General features: G+C 38.4%; 1 protein-coding gene across 1 annotated transcript in view; it reads left to right on the top strand.

The window, feature by feature from the left end:
- Positions 1 to 16,482, top strand: part of LOC122806852 (semaphorin-3A-like) — a 1,149,356-nt gene that overhangs the window by 971,701 nt on the left and 161,173 nt on the right. Inside the window, exon 10 of the mRNA XM_044077612.1 lies at positions 11,734 to 11,878. Within this exon, the coding sequence (XP_043933547.1) occupies positions 11,734 to 11,878 (145 nt within the window). The remainder of the gene's footprint in view (positions 1 to 11,733; positions 11,879 to 16,482) is intronic.

Below are 16,482 nucleotides of genomic sequence, written 5' to 3'. Positions count from 1 at the left end.
ATGAAAAGAGGTCATCCCTTACTGTAGAGCTGCATACTTTACCTTCCTCATGAGCTTACAAAAATGTAGAAATGTATGCCCCTTCGATAGTTGTGTGCCACACTAACTATGGTCTTATCTTTGAGTAAGTACAGTATCACCGGTTTCTATATAGATTTCAAGGTAAGATCACTTCTGTCATATCTTTGACATTGGTGTGTTTCTTCTTCATACTGTCGATCCACTTGCCATAAATTTGATGAGTCTTTAATGAACTCTACAAGGTAAGTCTGAAACATCCATGGTCAGGGTCTGATTGCATAGCAGCTTGAAGGGTACCCTTTAACTGACTTACCTCTGAAAGATCCTTCATGATAGCTCCTGTCTCATAAAAGGAAGGAGCTAAGTCATGTGTTCTAACAGCTGAATGTGCTGAATGTACTGAATCCACTGATTCCAACCATCTTGTAGATTTCACTGTAGTTTTTCATATTCAGCCATGATAATATCACTAAGAAAAATTTGCCAGCCATGTATCCTAGGATCCACACATATTCTTTTGCTGTGACCAACATTTAGTTAGATATCTCTAGGAAACTGAGTGCCACAAATTCTTCTTTTTCCTGAGGTTGAAAGTCTTATGCAGTGTGGAGTCCATTCGTAGCCTCAGAAAGATCATCAACCTAGAAGGATTGAAAATTAACCCAAGGAGATTTGTAGGGATGCCTATGTTGAAAACATACTCCAGGGTGAAGTTTAGGACAAAATCTGGCTTCTGCTGAGTGGATAATTGAAATAGTCAGTCATGTAAGGGTAGATTTTTACTTCTATGTTCATCAGTGGACAGTCACTGGAACCAGGTCCTGTGTAAATATTTTGAGAACAGTAATCAAACCAAAGAGCAGGAAAGGAAATTTTTAGTGATAGCCCTGCCACAAATCTAGGAAAGTATCTTTGATCCACGTGGATGGAATGTAAGAGTAGGCATCCTTTTAAGTTCAGAGTGACCATCACAGCCTGATGGTTAAAAGAGGTAGAAGAGCTTATAGGTTCACCTTCTTGAACTAGGTCACCCAGAAGTACTGGAACCTGCTGGAGAGACAGGTATGTATCTCAGAGATTACCCCTTCTCTGGAACAGGTTCTCCATCTGTGTGAAGCAGAGTTCCTCCCTAACCCAATTGAAGTGCAACAAGGCCAAATGGATGGGGAACAGGAAATTCATCCCTGGTTTGGCACCTGTGTGTCTAATGGACACAGGCAACCTGTAAATGGTTCATCTCCCAGGCCCCTTTTTTGTAAATGTTTAATTTCCCAAGCCTCTTTTTACACTTATCAAGGGTATCAGAACTTGTTAGAGATTTGGGATGCATAGCTAGGTTTAAAAAGGCCCTTGTGGTTGTTAGCCTAGTAAACCCCTATGAACCTATGAATCTATGTGCTCTGCCCGCTAGTTCTACCATTTTTGGAACATCTCTTCTTGAGCAGTGTGATGTCCCTCCTCTGAGCCAGTAATCAAGGAGCCTCAATCCTCACTACTGACACTAGTGGGGAATGTTCACTTAGAACAAAAATGGATACACACAGTATTTTCAGATGCAGCTCTGTGCACCAAGCACAATTTCCCTTAAGGGCACACAGGGAACACACTCCAGTCCTGGAGCTGGACTCTCTCTCTCTCTCTCTGTCTCCAGGCCCCAAATAAGAATCCACACTGACCACTGAGAAGCTCTGTGTCACTGTTCCAAGCAGCTGATACACCCACTTTTTGAGATTTGATTTTCACACACACACACACACACACACACACACACACACACACACACACACACACACACACACACACACACACATACACACACATACACACCTGGGAAATGCTGCCCAATATTACCCACTCTTCTACCTCTGCCCAGACTATAAGGTACTTCCACTGCCACCTATTCTAAGCCTCTTAACAGGGTATCCAATTATACTGATTGAAATTAATACTAATACCAATGGTAATGACCAAACAGCAAGACTTTCAGGAGCATGATGCCACAGTGTCACTAAATAAATGTAAGTACTCTCAAAGGTTAAATATTTCCTTAAAAGACCAGCGATAATGAAAAGTTTAAATATATTTAATAATAAGTAATAAAAAACATGAAAATACTGAATATCTATTTACAATAAATACCAAAGTTTCAGTTACAGGAAATATTAAAAATAACACAGATGAAAGGATTCACACAGATACAGAACAACAATACTTAACTAATCTCACTATATTTTCCTGACTGATCTAAAGAATTACTGTTTCCTACTTACTTAATAGAGCAAGGCTAAATGATATGGGTCAGTGGTCTATCTTGCCAGCTCTCACAAACAGACTAACCTGAGACTTCAGTCTCATCTAATATTAAAGCATCAGTTCAGTGCTGGATTACAGAATGACATCACATCTGGTCACCTGACTTTGTGGTTCCCACACTACCCCTTTACTAGAAGCTGAGCCAGAATCTTGTGCATATGTGTCACAATGCACACACATAAAGCTTTTCCAAGATGTGTTACACCATCTGGAAACTATAAAACAATTTCAACACTTCCACCCTTCCAGGGTAGCAATTAGTTCACCACTAAGGACAATACAGCAGGATTGTTATTCCTTGTTTCCCAGACATTGCATCGCTGGCTGCATTCATACCTGTAAGATACAATCTTTGTGGCTTATACCAAGTAATTTCATTTAAGGTTATTTTTCAAATTTAGCTGGACTAAGATAAACCTCTTTTCTTAAAGTATCCTCTGTTGCAATATATTCATTTCAACAGTTACAATACAGGTGCATTTCTTTTCTGTCTATCAGGACCCACTGTTTGTACTTTTTTTAACACAAGCAACTCTACAAATACATTTTCAACACAAGCACCTGTACAAATCAGTTTGATATACAAATGACATATAATTCTTTACAACACTCCAGCTAGCTATACTGGCATATGTTACACATCCACTGCCCTACTCCTCCTGACATAGCTGGCAGTACCACACATCATCACAAGCAGTCTCATACTCAGACAGACTTTTCTTCATTTCAGCCTTTGATTTGTACAGTTTCATCTGAGCATCTATTTAAAGCTTCTTCCAATTTTCCAGCCTTTTGTTATTTGAGTTGATATACTCCTTCAATGTTTCATTTATTTTAGCTCTGAGCACATTTGACTTATTTTTTCCCCTGGAATACTGGAAGCATTGTCTTGCACCAAAACAGGAGCCTGAACTGATTTTTGCTGAACAGCTGCAGGATTCTTTCCTAGTTGATTTTTTTTCTGGTTCTTAGTTTCTTCTTTGCTGATATCCAGGCAATGTACTTATTAGTCAGTAACTGAATTTACTAAAATTGGCAAAGTTCCTAGCCCTTATCTCTCAGATTCTTTTTTACAGTGGCAGAGCTGAAGTTAAGCTGTTGATAAGTGTGTGGCTATATTAGAAGTCTCTCAGGCATAAGTATTATTAATCAAAATGTCATGAATCCTATTAAACTTTCTATTTTTCAACAGATAAAGAATATTTATCATTACAGTTATAAAGTCTGCACATTAGAGAAAGCATAGATATTCTGTTTCTGGAGAAGCAATGTTGAGGTGTAATACCAAGTCAGACTAATATGCTCCCAGACCTAGTAGTTCATTGTTTGTACATTAGGGATGCCAAAGTGGGATCATCATTTACATTTACCCGAACTGATGGACTTCTAAAGAGTAATCTATCCTAGAAATCTAGCATGAAGACCTCAACAGTCATAAAAAAGTAATCTGGATAGAATCCATCCACTGCTCTTGAAGGACTAGCCGTTATATAAGCTGAGCTTGTGGCTCACTATTTCAGATCTTCACTAGCCATCAGAGTTCTGCCTTAAGACTGGAGGCTTCCTCAGGTATTCCTGCAACATAAGCTTGGAAAGGAATGTGGACCTCAAAGACCCATAAGTCTTATAATAATTGTTAGAGTCCAGTTTCTGTAGCTGGCCTTTCAATTGCTTCTTGATATCCTAACTACATGGTAGTTAAAGGTTCAGTTGCAGAGGTCAGTGAAAATGGTATCCCTGTAGACACTGTGTATTGAAGTGAAAAATATTTTCTTTCTAAAATTCTGCACAAACTGCCTGGCTCAATGGTACAGAGTTATGGAGAAAGTACTATGATCCAGGCACCCAGGGTTTGGTTAGCTATGCTGGCACTGACAGAGCTATGCTGGGTAACAGAGAGAGACAGAGGACTGATGGAGTGTGTCCCACTCTTCTCTCCCAGAGGGTGGGAAGTGCACTCAGAGTACACAGGGGAATGTGATTCCTCCAGTGGAAAACAGGGAAACTACCTTCCTTATTTGAGGTGGGGGGGTGGGGCTTCTTGCTGGAAATGTCCTCCGCAGAAGTGAAGGACAACCAGTGTAGATAGCTCATTGCATGTCTCCATTCACCTCTGCAAGCCATATGTCTACTGGGAAAGCTAATGCTAAGAAAAACTTTTGAATCACCCCAAATGGCTAAGTGACTGGCCCTCCTGATCAACCCTTGCCCTTGTGATGGAGAGCAAATGGGCTAATTGATGGAGGTACTGATAGCTGGCAAGTGGGACAAAGACCATAAAAAAGATTGGCGCTAATTGTTTCAAACCTGTGGTCTGAATGCACTTGATCCTTTGTCACACAAAGTAACTTCTAAGCAATGATATGGGTAGATGTGTGGGTGGGTGTGTGCGTTTGTGTGTATTTTCAGACAGACTACTGGCTCAATTCTACTGCCATTCTGTACTTATGCAGAAAGCATGACAAGTAATTATAAATTAGTGGTTTTGATTCAAAATCTTCAGAGTTTTGTACTCTAGTCAAACTGACAAGCTTCTGAGAGTGGATAATCAGTTGAATATTTGTGGACAACCAATGACCGTGGTGTTCACTAACAGTTCTTGCACTGTGGTCCTTTCAAACCACACAGGAGTAGTCCTTAATATGGCATCCTTATAAAGAAACCTGGGCTGGTATGTGGCCACTTAAGGTAGTATTTCTTGGCTTTATCCATTCTAACCTGGACTGTGAATTGTATTGTCTGGGGTATCACTTCTAAAATGCATCATTAAGTTTCTTCCAAGCATAGGTTAACCTTGATTTAGAGCACTTTATCTAGTTCTGATTTTTTTTCTCCCTGAGTAAATTGCTAGAAAGGATGGGAAAGACAGGTAAATGGTTTGATGGGCAAGCCCTTCAAAATGCAATCAGTAAATTGGGCTTGTACTCTACAGAAAGAAATGTATTAAAATTTATAGTAAAACAAATGCGATCACTAGGACAAACAAGGAGTCAAAATAATTAAATCCAATAAAGAGAACATATATGGCATGCCAAAATCTAGCACCAGCTTTATTTTAAATCCTTATGTTTCTTCTGACACATATGATATAAATACCTCAGAAACTTCCACCTAATAAAAACAAATACCGTGAACAAAATAAATGTCACTTTTTTAAAGTGACCCATTCCTCAAAATGATTATTTTTAAATAGGACTTAATATATGTTAGAACTTGACATATGTTTACTGACTTTAGTAGTCAGACCAAAAAAAAAAAAGCAAATGATCAACTATTTTGATATTTTTAACACTGGATATAACTGCTTGGGTTATATTTCTTCAAGAAACTAATGATCTAATGGCCAGCACCCATAGCAAGATCAATTACATACTGGACCATATTTTTTTATGAATAAGAAATACTACTAGTGTATTATTATATATGTATTTCTACTCAGTGGGGAAGCAATAGCTGTGTACTGCAAGCAAATCAGTCCAGAAAGACTGTGTCTCCATTCTGCACTCACTCATACTACGAAAGGTACCGTGTGGGTTTATGGAAAAAAGGACAGTGAAATGACTACGGATCACCCAGCCTACTTAAGGACTTACATGACAGGACCCACAAGTGGCTAGTTCTCTGTGGTTACAACTTAAAGGTAATATTAAGAAGGGCACAGAATAAAGTATGTGATATCCTTTACAAGTTATTGTCATAGCAAGATTAGATCTAAGATGTTAGAAAGCTTGTAAAAAATTAAAAACTGCTTAAAACCTAAAGAGCTACATCAAGTCCTGCAGAAAATACAGGGTATAGGTGCACAGTAACAAAGATAAGAATCCTTAAAAAGAAAGAGGGCCGGATTCATGAATGTGTACAGTAAGTGTACACAATCTGTATTCAAGAATATCCCTGCCACATTTTTTGTGCTGTCTCTTCACTCAGAAAGATTACTCTACGTGTAGATGCAGTCTGTATTTTGTGGTAATCTTTATGATTCCCCCCTCGATATTTAAGGTTGTAAGAAAATTAGTAGGATAACTAAAATTAAGAGGCAGAAAGTGGGAACTATGCTTGTGTTGTCTATTTACTCAGAAAGGTGTACACTTATTGTAGGTGATAGGTGAGTTAATATGGCTAAAGTCAGACTACAGAAAAGTTTTTGCATACATAAAAAAGGTCAAGCAGCCATAAAATGGAGCAGGTTTAGGTACTCATTAACGTGTGTGTGTGTGTGTGATAATGCATAATTCCTCTGTCAGAGGTATTCCTTGCTCAGTTTCAGACCAACCTCCTTCCATTCAGAAAGAAGTGTGCTCAAGTTAAAGTCAGATGGCTTTAAAATAGCTACATCTAGTTACAACTAAATGAAATAGTGGATCCCTTTTTGGTTGTTTGTTACAGCACCTTGGCTTTCACACATGTACAATAAGCATTAGAAGACAGCTGACATTGTTTCATTTTCTAAGGTGAAAGGTGGTAAATCAAGAAGCAATATTATTTGTTCTGTTAGTCTGCAAGCCATATTGAGAAAATGTTCCAAAATTCATTGCTATTCAGATTTCCACCATCATCTATCTTTCTAAACATGTAAACCATATTTCTCTAGCACAGTTACTTTACAATAAAGTCATATTTTTAGAATTTTATCCTACTGACTCATTTTCCCTTCTTCTAATTCCTCTTCTCAGAGTGTGCTGTAGACCATATGCAGGTGTATTCTGTTCCTGTACATTTAGTAATTCTTTGCAGGGTGTGCAACCCAGTCCCATAAGGCCAGCACTGCCACTGTTATGCAGTTTCCTAAGCTCTATAAGCTGAAAAAAACACACTGGAAAGTTGTAATTGTGGCATGTGAAGTTCCCAGTGTACTTGTATTATCTGGGTCCCAAGTTGGAGGAGATTAAGTATCCGGCCTTCCCTCGGATGGCACTCATAGTGGGGCTCCACCAACATGTTCCCCCAGAAAGGAAGAGATCATTTCAGTCATCAGCTTTTCTACTTGTTTGGCTGGCTCTTCTATTCCCAAGCTAGGACTCAAACCCAGTTCTTCCTGGATGTAATCAGGATTCCATCGCTCTTGTCAACAACAAAGCCTTCTCATCACCAGACAGATTAGACTGTCTATAATTTCATGCATGATGATATACTAATGAATATTTTAAATAGTAACAAGATGATTCCTTGCACAGCACTGCATGTTGACAGTCTAGTGGAAGTACCATATATCTAAAATCTCCATCCACCTGAATCATTTTTCTGCAAACTTTATTAATTTTTCTTATATACTAATTCGGTTTAATATAAAAAACTTTGCTTATTTAGAAATTGTTAATTTTGACCTAAGATTATTTCTTATGACTTAATGCATTACAGTTTGGATCAGTAAATGAGTTGTCAGTGAGGCATCTTTTGCATCCATAGAGCTAATTTATTTCACTGCCATCTTAGCAGTGTAAAATTTTCCCTGGAAGCTGTCATCATATTTCACAATGAAAGTAAGTATTTGCGTCATGAGTCACCAACTCACTGAGCCAAAATCCATATTTCTGTATTTAATTTATCTAGTTAGCCTATAAATAAACTGGGGTGAGGCTAGTGGGGGTGATGATGTTAGCTAAACATTTGGGCAGAGAATCAAGAAAAATATCTGTACTAGTGTTATACAATCAGTTGTGCAGTGCAGTATTGTTGCAGGTTGATGATGGCAAGACTAAAACTTTCAATTTTTATGGAAAGATTAATAGCAATAAGAAAGGACAAAAAAATCTGCTTATCATTCTAAAAGGACCTCTTAGCCTCCATATCTTAAGTTACTCCAGCTAACATTCTAGATCTTCATCAAACATTCTAGATCATACCTCTCAACTTGGGATAATCTAAAATCTGGACAAAGGCCCATGAAAAGTAGGTACAACTGGCCAAATATCTGGATGTTGATTAACATAAAATTTTCATGGATAATTATGTAACCCCACCCACTGTGATGGAATTGAGGGATAATAGCATTCAACACAAACTGAAAAACAGGCAAAATATTAAATAACAGAAAATATAATCAGAGCAATAGTGTTTTATATTTGAACTTGTATAAAATTAAAGTGCAATTTTCTGTTACAAAAATAAAATTAACTGCTGCACTCATTTTCATGTACTCATTACTACAGTAACAGAGTACACCTGGGAAGCACCAATGCACTACCTGGGACTTCCATGCAAAGAATACTGTGCATCATGAGGACAGGTGCAAAACACATGCATACCAGTGTGGCCCATGTCACTGAATTCTAAATAAACACACACCCTCATCATCATCACTAGTTCACACGCTAAGTAAACCAGCTACATCAGAATGCTTCTAAATAGACAAACAGGGACCTGTATTTATATGGATGCGGTGAACTACTCTTCCAGTCTGCTATATTCTGCACCTGTGTAAATGTGCTGTGCTGTAAACATTGCACAATGTACCAGGGCTCTTTTTCACAAATGGAATATCCCCTTGGGTAGTTCAATTGTAAACTATATCAAAGTTATTTAAGTGCATGCCCCACCTAGGTAGGCATCTAATCAGATTCGTGACCTCCACTTCAAGCAATGGAGCATTCCAAAAACTAATTTTCTTCATAAAGCTTGAGGTAGCAGCTGCCAATAAAGAGAAGCTGGACAACAATACTAGTGAGTGTCATGGTGGGGGGGGGGGGCTGCATTGTAATGAAAGACAGGAGTCAGTAACCCTACTCTCACAAAAATATTTTTGGCAGGCAGGGTAATGGTTACCTAAAGACATAGTCTGACTGTCCTTCTATGATCACTAAAATTAAGATCATGATAACCAAGGAGTTTTTCATTACAAATCTTTGTAACAACCTACACACTACACTGCCTTTGAAATGTAATTTGAAATCATATATCTGAAGATTAATGAAAAAACACATTGCAAAAACGTTTGTATCATTAAGTAATCATAGTATCACTGCACATATCACCATTTGTTACAATGTTAGAAATCAGACTTCAAAAAGGCAAAGAGCATGGGAGTCAGCATGGACAACATTAATAACAAGCAATGCATCAAACATGTTAGGATCTAAGGGGCGGTGGGAAACCTGAATCCTTCATCCTAGGACCAGTCTTTATCCCAGAAACATGATTCCTTTATTTTTACTTCATATTTTGATTCACTGAACTTCTCTTTAAAATAGTGATTGAATGAAATTGGTCTGTTATCAGCCTGCGTGCAACAAGAGGACAATGTTAAATGGAAAAATATTCATACATGAACTACATCAGTATGTTAACAATCAACAGCCAACCTACCGTCAAGAGCAGGACTCAGTTACACCAGGAGAAACAGGCCACAATGACACTTAACATCCCTTTGCAGTTTCCCACCTATCATTGCCAGTTTTATTCCATTCTATCCAATGGTAACTTAAAGACAGACATTGATGCCCCAAGTTCTATAATCTCCTCTGGTACCCTGCTTCATTTCCTACTAGAGATTCTGTGACAAAGTGCATAATGCCACCATTCAAATCTAATTCAATCTGCCTGACATGACCATTTCAGCTTTCATATGTAGTCCTCCACCCTGCCACACCTCTCAACTGTACCCATTCTGGAGGTACATACCTATCTGGACTTACTACGTTCCTATTTTCAGGCTTGGTTTACCATGTCACACAATTTTCTGAATACACCACACACACACACACACACACACACACACACACACACACACACACACACACACACACACACACAACATTTTGAAGTTGTCCTCCTGATCTGATGTTTTCACAGACACAAGACACGAAAAACCACTGTAAGGAATGTTAAGCCATGCTGCTTTTCCATGTTTACCAATCATAAAAACATAACAATTGAAATACACTTTACATTTAAAGCAATCATGTCTGAGCACCATTAATGCTAAAACAATTTTGGAAAAAGATATTAAAAGAACACATATCATATCAATGGAACATTCATGGTCAATGCTAGTTTACTCCCAAATAAACACTTTCAAATAAACAAAGTTACGACCAGAGAGAGGATGTTGCAAGCTCTATTAAACAACTTATTTTATTATATGAACCAAAATAAAATAAAATAAATGTAAGAGCTTTCGTCTACTTAATAATTTAAGAATATGAACTTCCTCCCAAATAATTAAAGTATTATTTGCAGTGTAATATTATGTCAGTGGTTTTCACAAGATCCTTCATTTTCTAGTTACAACTGTGTTCACACCTAAACTGGAATGAGGCAGTGCCCAGGAAGATTTGCACTTACTTGTAAAAAACACTCTCTGATGGCTACATGTTCCAAAATGCTGGAATTGTACACCTGCTTCTCAAACTTGGGCTCATTAATACTATAGCAGATAATGGAAATGGAATTAAGTCCTTCATCCATGTCATAAGCAGAAATCTCCAGAACCCCAATTCCTGGAGAGGCATCCTCCTCTGATACCTGTACCTCATAACTGCTATTAAGGACATTGGTGCATTGTCATTTTCATCCAGCACATGGAGTATTACCGTTTTGTCACTACCCATATAGGTATAACCCAAGTCCCAAGCAGTAAATGTGAGCTCATACAAGTCCATGTTCTCAAGGTCCAACAGCCCAAACACATGTGACGTCCGATTTGATTTTGTTTTAATTTTTAAGCTCTAACGCCATCCGAGTCACTCCAACATGTAATCAAATACTCAGGATGCTGAAATTATCATGCATGCCCATGCACATTGATGCCATTGCAGGGTATGCCGACAGTGTGTGATGATGTCAGCGGTAGCTAAAACAAGTAAATAAAACAAAATATAAAATCAAAATTTGAAGGGGCCACTTGGAAATGTGTGGCACCTTATTATTTCACCCCCCAAAACAGGAAATACTGAGGAATTTGGTATATTTGAGAGATATGTTCTAGATCCTCACTTATCCATATTCGTTCAAGATTGCCTCCCCATCCCCTAACATACTAGATCCTCACTTAATCTGTATTAATTCAGGACTGCCTCCCCATCCCCTAACATACTAAACTTCATTAAGGTCATTCCACTACTCCATTGGTCTGGAACATTAATTCATTCATGACAAACCATAGATAAATGTACCCATGGATGAGATATCCTCTCCCCCCCCATTATTATGAAGTGCTTTAATCAATTGTACATTTTTAGATTTTTTTCTCAACAATCATAAATAAGCAACATTGTCATTGGAATAAAGGTAAGTTTTCATCTGACTTACTAATCATATTTATGAAGGCAGCCTCACAAATTCATAACTGTTAATGTAAATAGTAATATCAGAAATTTGACGTCTGTAATTATTTTTTTTTTAATTTGAAAAGTAATTAAAAGTATTATGCAAAAAAAATTGACAATTTTTCTTTTTTTCCAGTAATATTCTCAACGCTTCTGCTGTCTGTGTATATAGAATGGAAGACATTGTCACAGCATTCAAAGGGCACTTTGCTCACAAGGAAGGTCCTGATTATAAATGGTTACCTTACACAGGAAAGATCCCATTTCCTCGACCAGGAACAGTAAGGCAGATTTATTTTTTATATCTTCAGACTTCAAATTCTATACGACTACAGATATCATGACCAATATTATAAGTCTGCCATGTGGTAACATGGAAGACCTTAGCCTAAGGCTGTGTTCTCTTTGCATACTAAATAGAATAAATCCATATATTTTCTACTTAATGGAGATTCACTGCTTGGTGTCCTTGCTTGGTACCGACTTCATACATTACTACTGTATGTGGTCTTGCTTGTTTAAATGTTATTATATTTAAGACAGTCTATATTAAATACAGTATGTTGATCCCTGAAAATAGCATAGATAAAAGATTTAATCTTCAAGTGCTTTAATCAATTGTAGATTTTTAGATTTTTTTCTCAACAATCATAAATAAGCAACATTGTCATTGGAATAAAGGTAAGTTTTCATCTGACTTACTAATCATTTTTATGAAGGCAGCCTCACAAATTCATAACTGTTAATGTAAATAGGGGGGCAGTCCTGTAACCATTATGCCAACCTCCCACCCAACCAGGGTTGGAGGTTGGCATAATGGTTAAGGTGTTTACCTTACAGACGCAAGATGCAGGGTTTGATTCTCACTTGGGGTATTTGGCTAGGCTTAAAGTGGCCCACAAGGGCACTTAGCCTAGTATGAACCTATGAAATCACCTATGAAGTAATGTAATCAGTATAACATTCATATTATACTTGATATGCATTTAAATTTGTTACCGTACCATATCCAGTCTTTTATGATTGCTACTCCTTTACTTAGGCTCTTAAAACTTGGACTGGCTTGCTAATATAAGGGTATGCTCCTAAAGCTGCCACCAGGGATTAGAGTTTGAAGAGCTTCACCAAATGTACCAAGTTCTAGTGATCATCACCAGCTCTCTCATCTCGGGAGATAGAATTAGACTTACAGCACTGCCCCCTGCTGGAGTGTTGAAGACCGTGACTGAGGAGAATATGCAAGTTGTAGTAGGCCATGGTAGTGCAGCAGTTAGCAATGTCACCTCACAGCAAGAGGTTCTGCAGTTCGATTCTTGGCTTGAGTGCCTTCTGTGCAGAGTCGGCATGTCCTACCCATGGTCGATTGGACTTCAAAGACATGCCGGTAGGTAGGTGTGTGTGTGTGTGTGTGTGTGTGTGTGTGTGTGTGTGTGTGTGTGTGTGTGTGTGTGTGTGTGTGTGTGTGTGTGTGTACCTTCTGTGAAGATTGGGCATTGGGCTGGCAACAGCACTGTAAAACTCCACTTCCAATCATGAGTGGACCGGTGATCCACTCCGGCAACCCCTAACCGGGATAAGCTGAAAGACAACAACAACAACCAGACACACTGACACTTAGACTGAGTGTGTACAGTAGTGTGCATGCACGGAAGACTTGTTTTGTGCACTATATTTTATCTGATGGCTGGTAGGGGGGTCCAGGATCAAAAAAGGGGGAAAAAAGTTTCAAGCCTTCAAAAAGGAATGAGCATGCACGTTCCCCTTTGTGAGTACTAGCAGAGGCACTAGTCACAGATAAGTACACAAGAATGGAGTTAGTCTTATGATGAAAGAACAGGGATACATAATGGTGCGTCCAATCTTAGTTGGAGACCGGTCATAAATGCAGACATAAAAAAAGAAAATGTTTCTGTTCATACTGTGGTCTCCCATAATAGGTCTAACTCTCAGAACTGCAACCTTTTAAGCTATATTAGTTTACAAAGGCTGATGAAGTCTGGATAGGTATCTTCTACTCAGACTATCGTACTGTGCTGTATATAATCTTTCTACACTGTATGTACTATATGTGTGTGTGTGTGTGTGTGTGTGTGTGTGTGTGTGTGTGTGTGTGTGTGTGTGTGTGTGTGTGTGTGTGTGTGTGTTTATATATATATATATATATATATATATATATATATATATATATATATATATATATATACACACATATATACACACACACCTATATATGTTTTTTTTGTGGGTCCTTATATTGAAATCTCACCCCTTATTAGGGTTCAGAAGGGGTGAAGTCTTCAAAAAGGATAATAGTGTTGTGTAAGTGACGAAGTAAGTACTAGTGGAGATTTGTAGAATGGCAACTTCAAATTCACTCTGTGAAATGACAAACAGCATACATTGAGCATTAGAGGTCTAACACAACAAAAATAAACTTAAAAACATATGGGAGAAGTTCCAATAAACATTCCTGATGTATTAGTATTAATATAATAAAAGACAGAATACATTATACACATACATTATAACTACATAAAATGTGCATGCATGTATATATACAAATATATACATACACACATGTATGTATATGCATGTATGTTTATATGTATATCCACACACACACACACACACACACACACACACACACATATACATATATACAGACATGCGCACACGTGTGTCTGTACGTGTATATATAAGGTCGCAAAGGCTCAGAGAAAAATAAAAAAAAATCTCCTCTCTCTGTTCCAACTCTGTCAATTAAACCCACAAGATAAACTTCTACCAAGAAACGAAAGGTTCCCCTATTGCTGTGTACTTATCTACTACATCTACCATTCAAAATCCTGATGTCATCTACACAAATGTGTATGTGCTTTTCAGAAGAACTGTACATTTGAAACCTCCTAGTTTGTGACTTTATTGGCCATGCCATGGTCTAATCTGAGCAGTACATGTACAAAGTACAATTTGTGTTGTGAAATGTTATTTTCAGTCACCACCATTTCTTGAAGACCACCATTTCTTGAAGACATTACAAGTTTCGGGCTCTCTGTGCAATCTTGTGTTATGCAGTCTTGTGTACGTTTTTCAGAGATGAAGTATCACTTTGGCAGCTCTTCTGTTTATGATCTTAAAGTTTCTGTTTGAATAGATCATTGCACATTACAAGAAGAATTTTCATTGCTGTGTTGCTGACAGTTAGCTGTATTTACCTTTTCATCCTAGGCAGAGTACTTCAGTCATGATTTTTAACAGCTGCCTTTCTTAAATGTCCAGCTGGGTGGATTTCAAAGGTTTAAAGATATTCCATCCAAGGCAGCTTTTTATTGCTGAACCTTTTCAGATGACTTGGATTTTACTTGTAGTCAGACTAGCAAAACCATTCTTAGTGTAGCTTAACTGAGTGCACAACTGCATGTGTGCTGTTTAATAAAAATGTGGCTTTGTTGTAGCCATCTGTATGCTGTTATCAAACATGCTTCCCCCACAAGCAGAACCTCAGCCAGGAAAAACACGTGCAACCACCTTCCTCGTGGCTTTAATTTTATTCCTTTTTTTGCTTCGGTCTTCAGTATCCCTCACTTTGTATATAGCTGTGTACCCGTTTTTCCTTACTTATTTCCAAGTCATATAAATCTTCTGTTGTCAGAGGAGGAAAACAAAACTAGAGCTGTGGAAGTGATTGGCATACTGTTGTGCACAAAATGTGGTGTTGCTAACTATAGTGTGGTTAGGTTTTGGTAAAATGACACTAAAAACGTTACAAGTTCTGCTCGTGCAACTTAACATCAGAACTGCATGTGCTACTGTAGCACAGTGAGATATAATTGCTACTTACTATAGACCAAAGACGGGACAAACTGTCATAGTTCTCAGTACATACTTCAGCTGTATGACCCACCTGTAAGTCAGGGAAATGCAGGACTTTTAAGGAAAAGGAGACCAGTTGAGATCCTCAGACTATTGTTTAAAACCTTACAGACAGCTGCCAATGTATGATGCTCTCAATGAGCATCCAGCACTGTTTCATGTCTAAAGGAAATGAACTATAAAAATATCACAGGTAATTGTTTTAATGAGGGATGATTTCTGTAATCGTTTTTTGGCCCTTGACCTTTCCATCATATATGCAGCCACTCTTTCCCTAAGGTGGAAAATGTTGACTTTCATAGACAAAATGAAAGTAGGACTGTTTCCTTATTCCCCTTTCCTCAATGCCCAGTATGGCTTGATGTATGTGGAACTGTACACTGAGTTTGCTTGCTCCCCTTTTCTTCAGTGCCCAGTATGGCTTGACACCTGTGGACACGTGTACTGAGTTTGCTTATTCCTCTTTCCGTCAATGCCCAGTATGGCTTGACGTCTGTGGACACGTGCACTGAGTTTGCTTATTCTTCTTTCCCTCAATGCCCAGTATGGCTGGACACGTGCACTCAATTTGCTTATTCCCCTTTCCCTCAGTGTCCAGTATGGCTTGACATCTGTGGACACATGCACTGAGTTTGCTTATTTCCCCTTTCCCTCAATGTCCAGTATGCCCTGACATCTGTGGACACATGCACTGAGTTTGCTTATTTCCCCTTTCCCTCAATGTCCAGTATGACCTGACATCTGTGGACACATGCACTGAATTTGCTTATTCCCCTTTCCCTCAATGTCTAGTATGGCTTGACATCTGTGGAAACGTGCATGGAGACATGTGCCTAGGTGGTTATAAGTGCACTCCTTCACCCATAAAGATGCACTAGCCTGAGTCCTTGGCGTTTCACTCCAGGGCCATGCACCTAGGTCCTTGTTCCCTATTTATCCAGTCATGGAGAGGAAGGCTGGCCAACATCACTCTTTCTTCCCCTCCACAGCCAACCCTCTGGCTCTAGGCTTG

This window comes from Protopterus annectens, chromosome 7.part0, assembly GCF_019279795.1.
Source record: "Protopterus annectens isolate FY-2018-M chromosome 7.part0, PAN1.0, whole genome shotgun sequence".
In the NCBI taxonomy this organism is placed as follows: domain Eukaryota; kingdom Metazoa; phylum Chordata; order Ceratodontiformes; family Protopteridae; genus Protopterus; species Protopterus annectens.
This window is presented reverse-complemented; position numbering and strand designations above follow the sequence as displayed.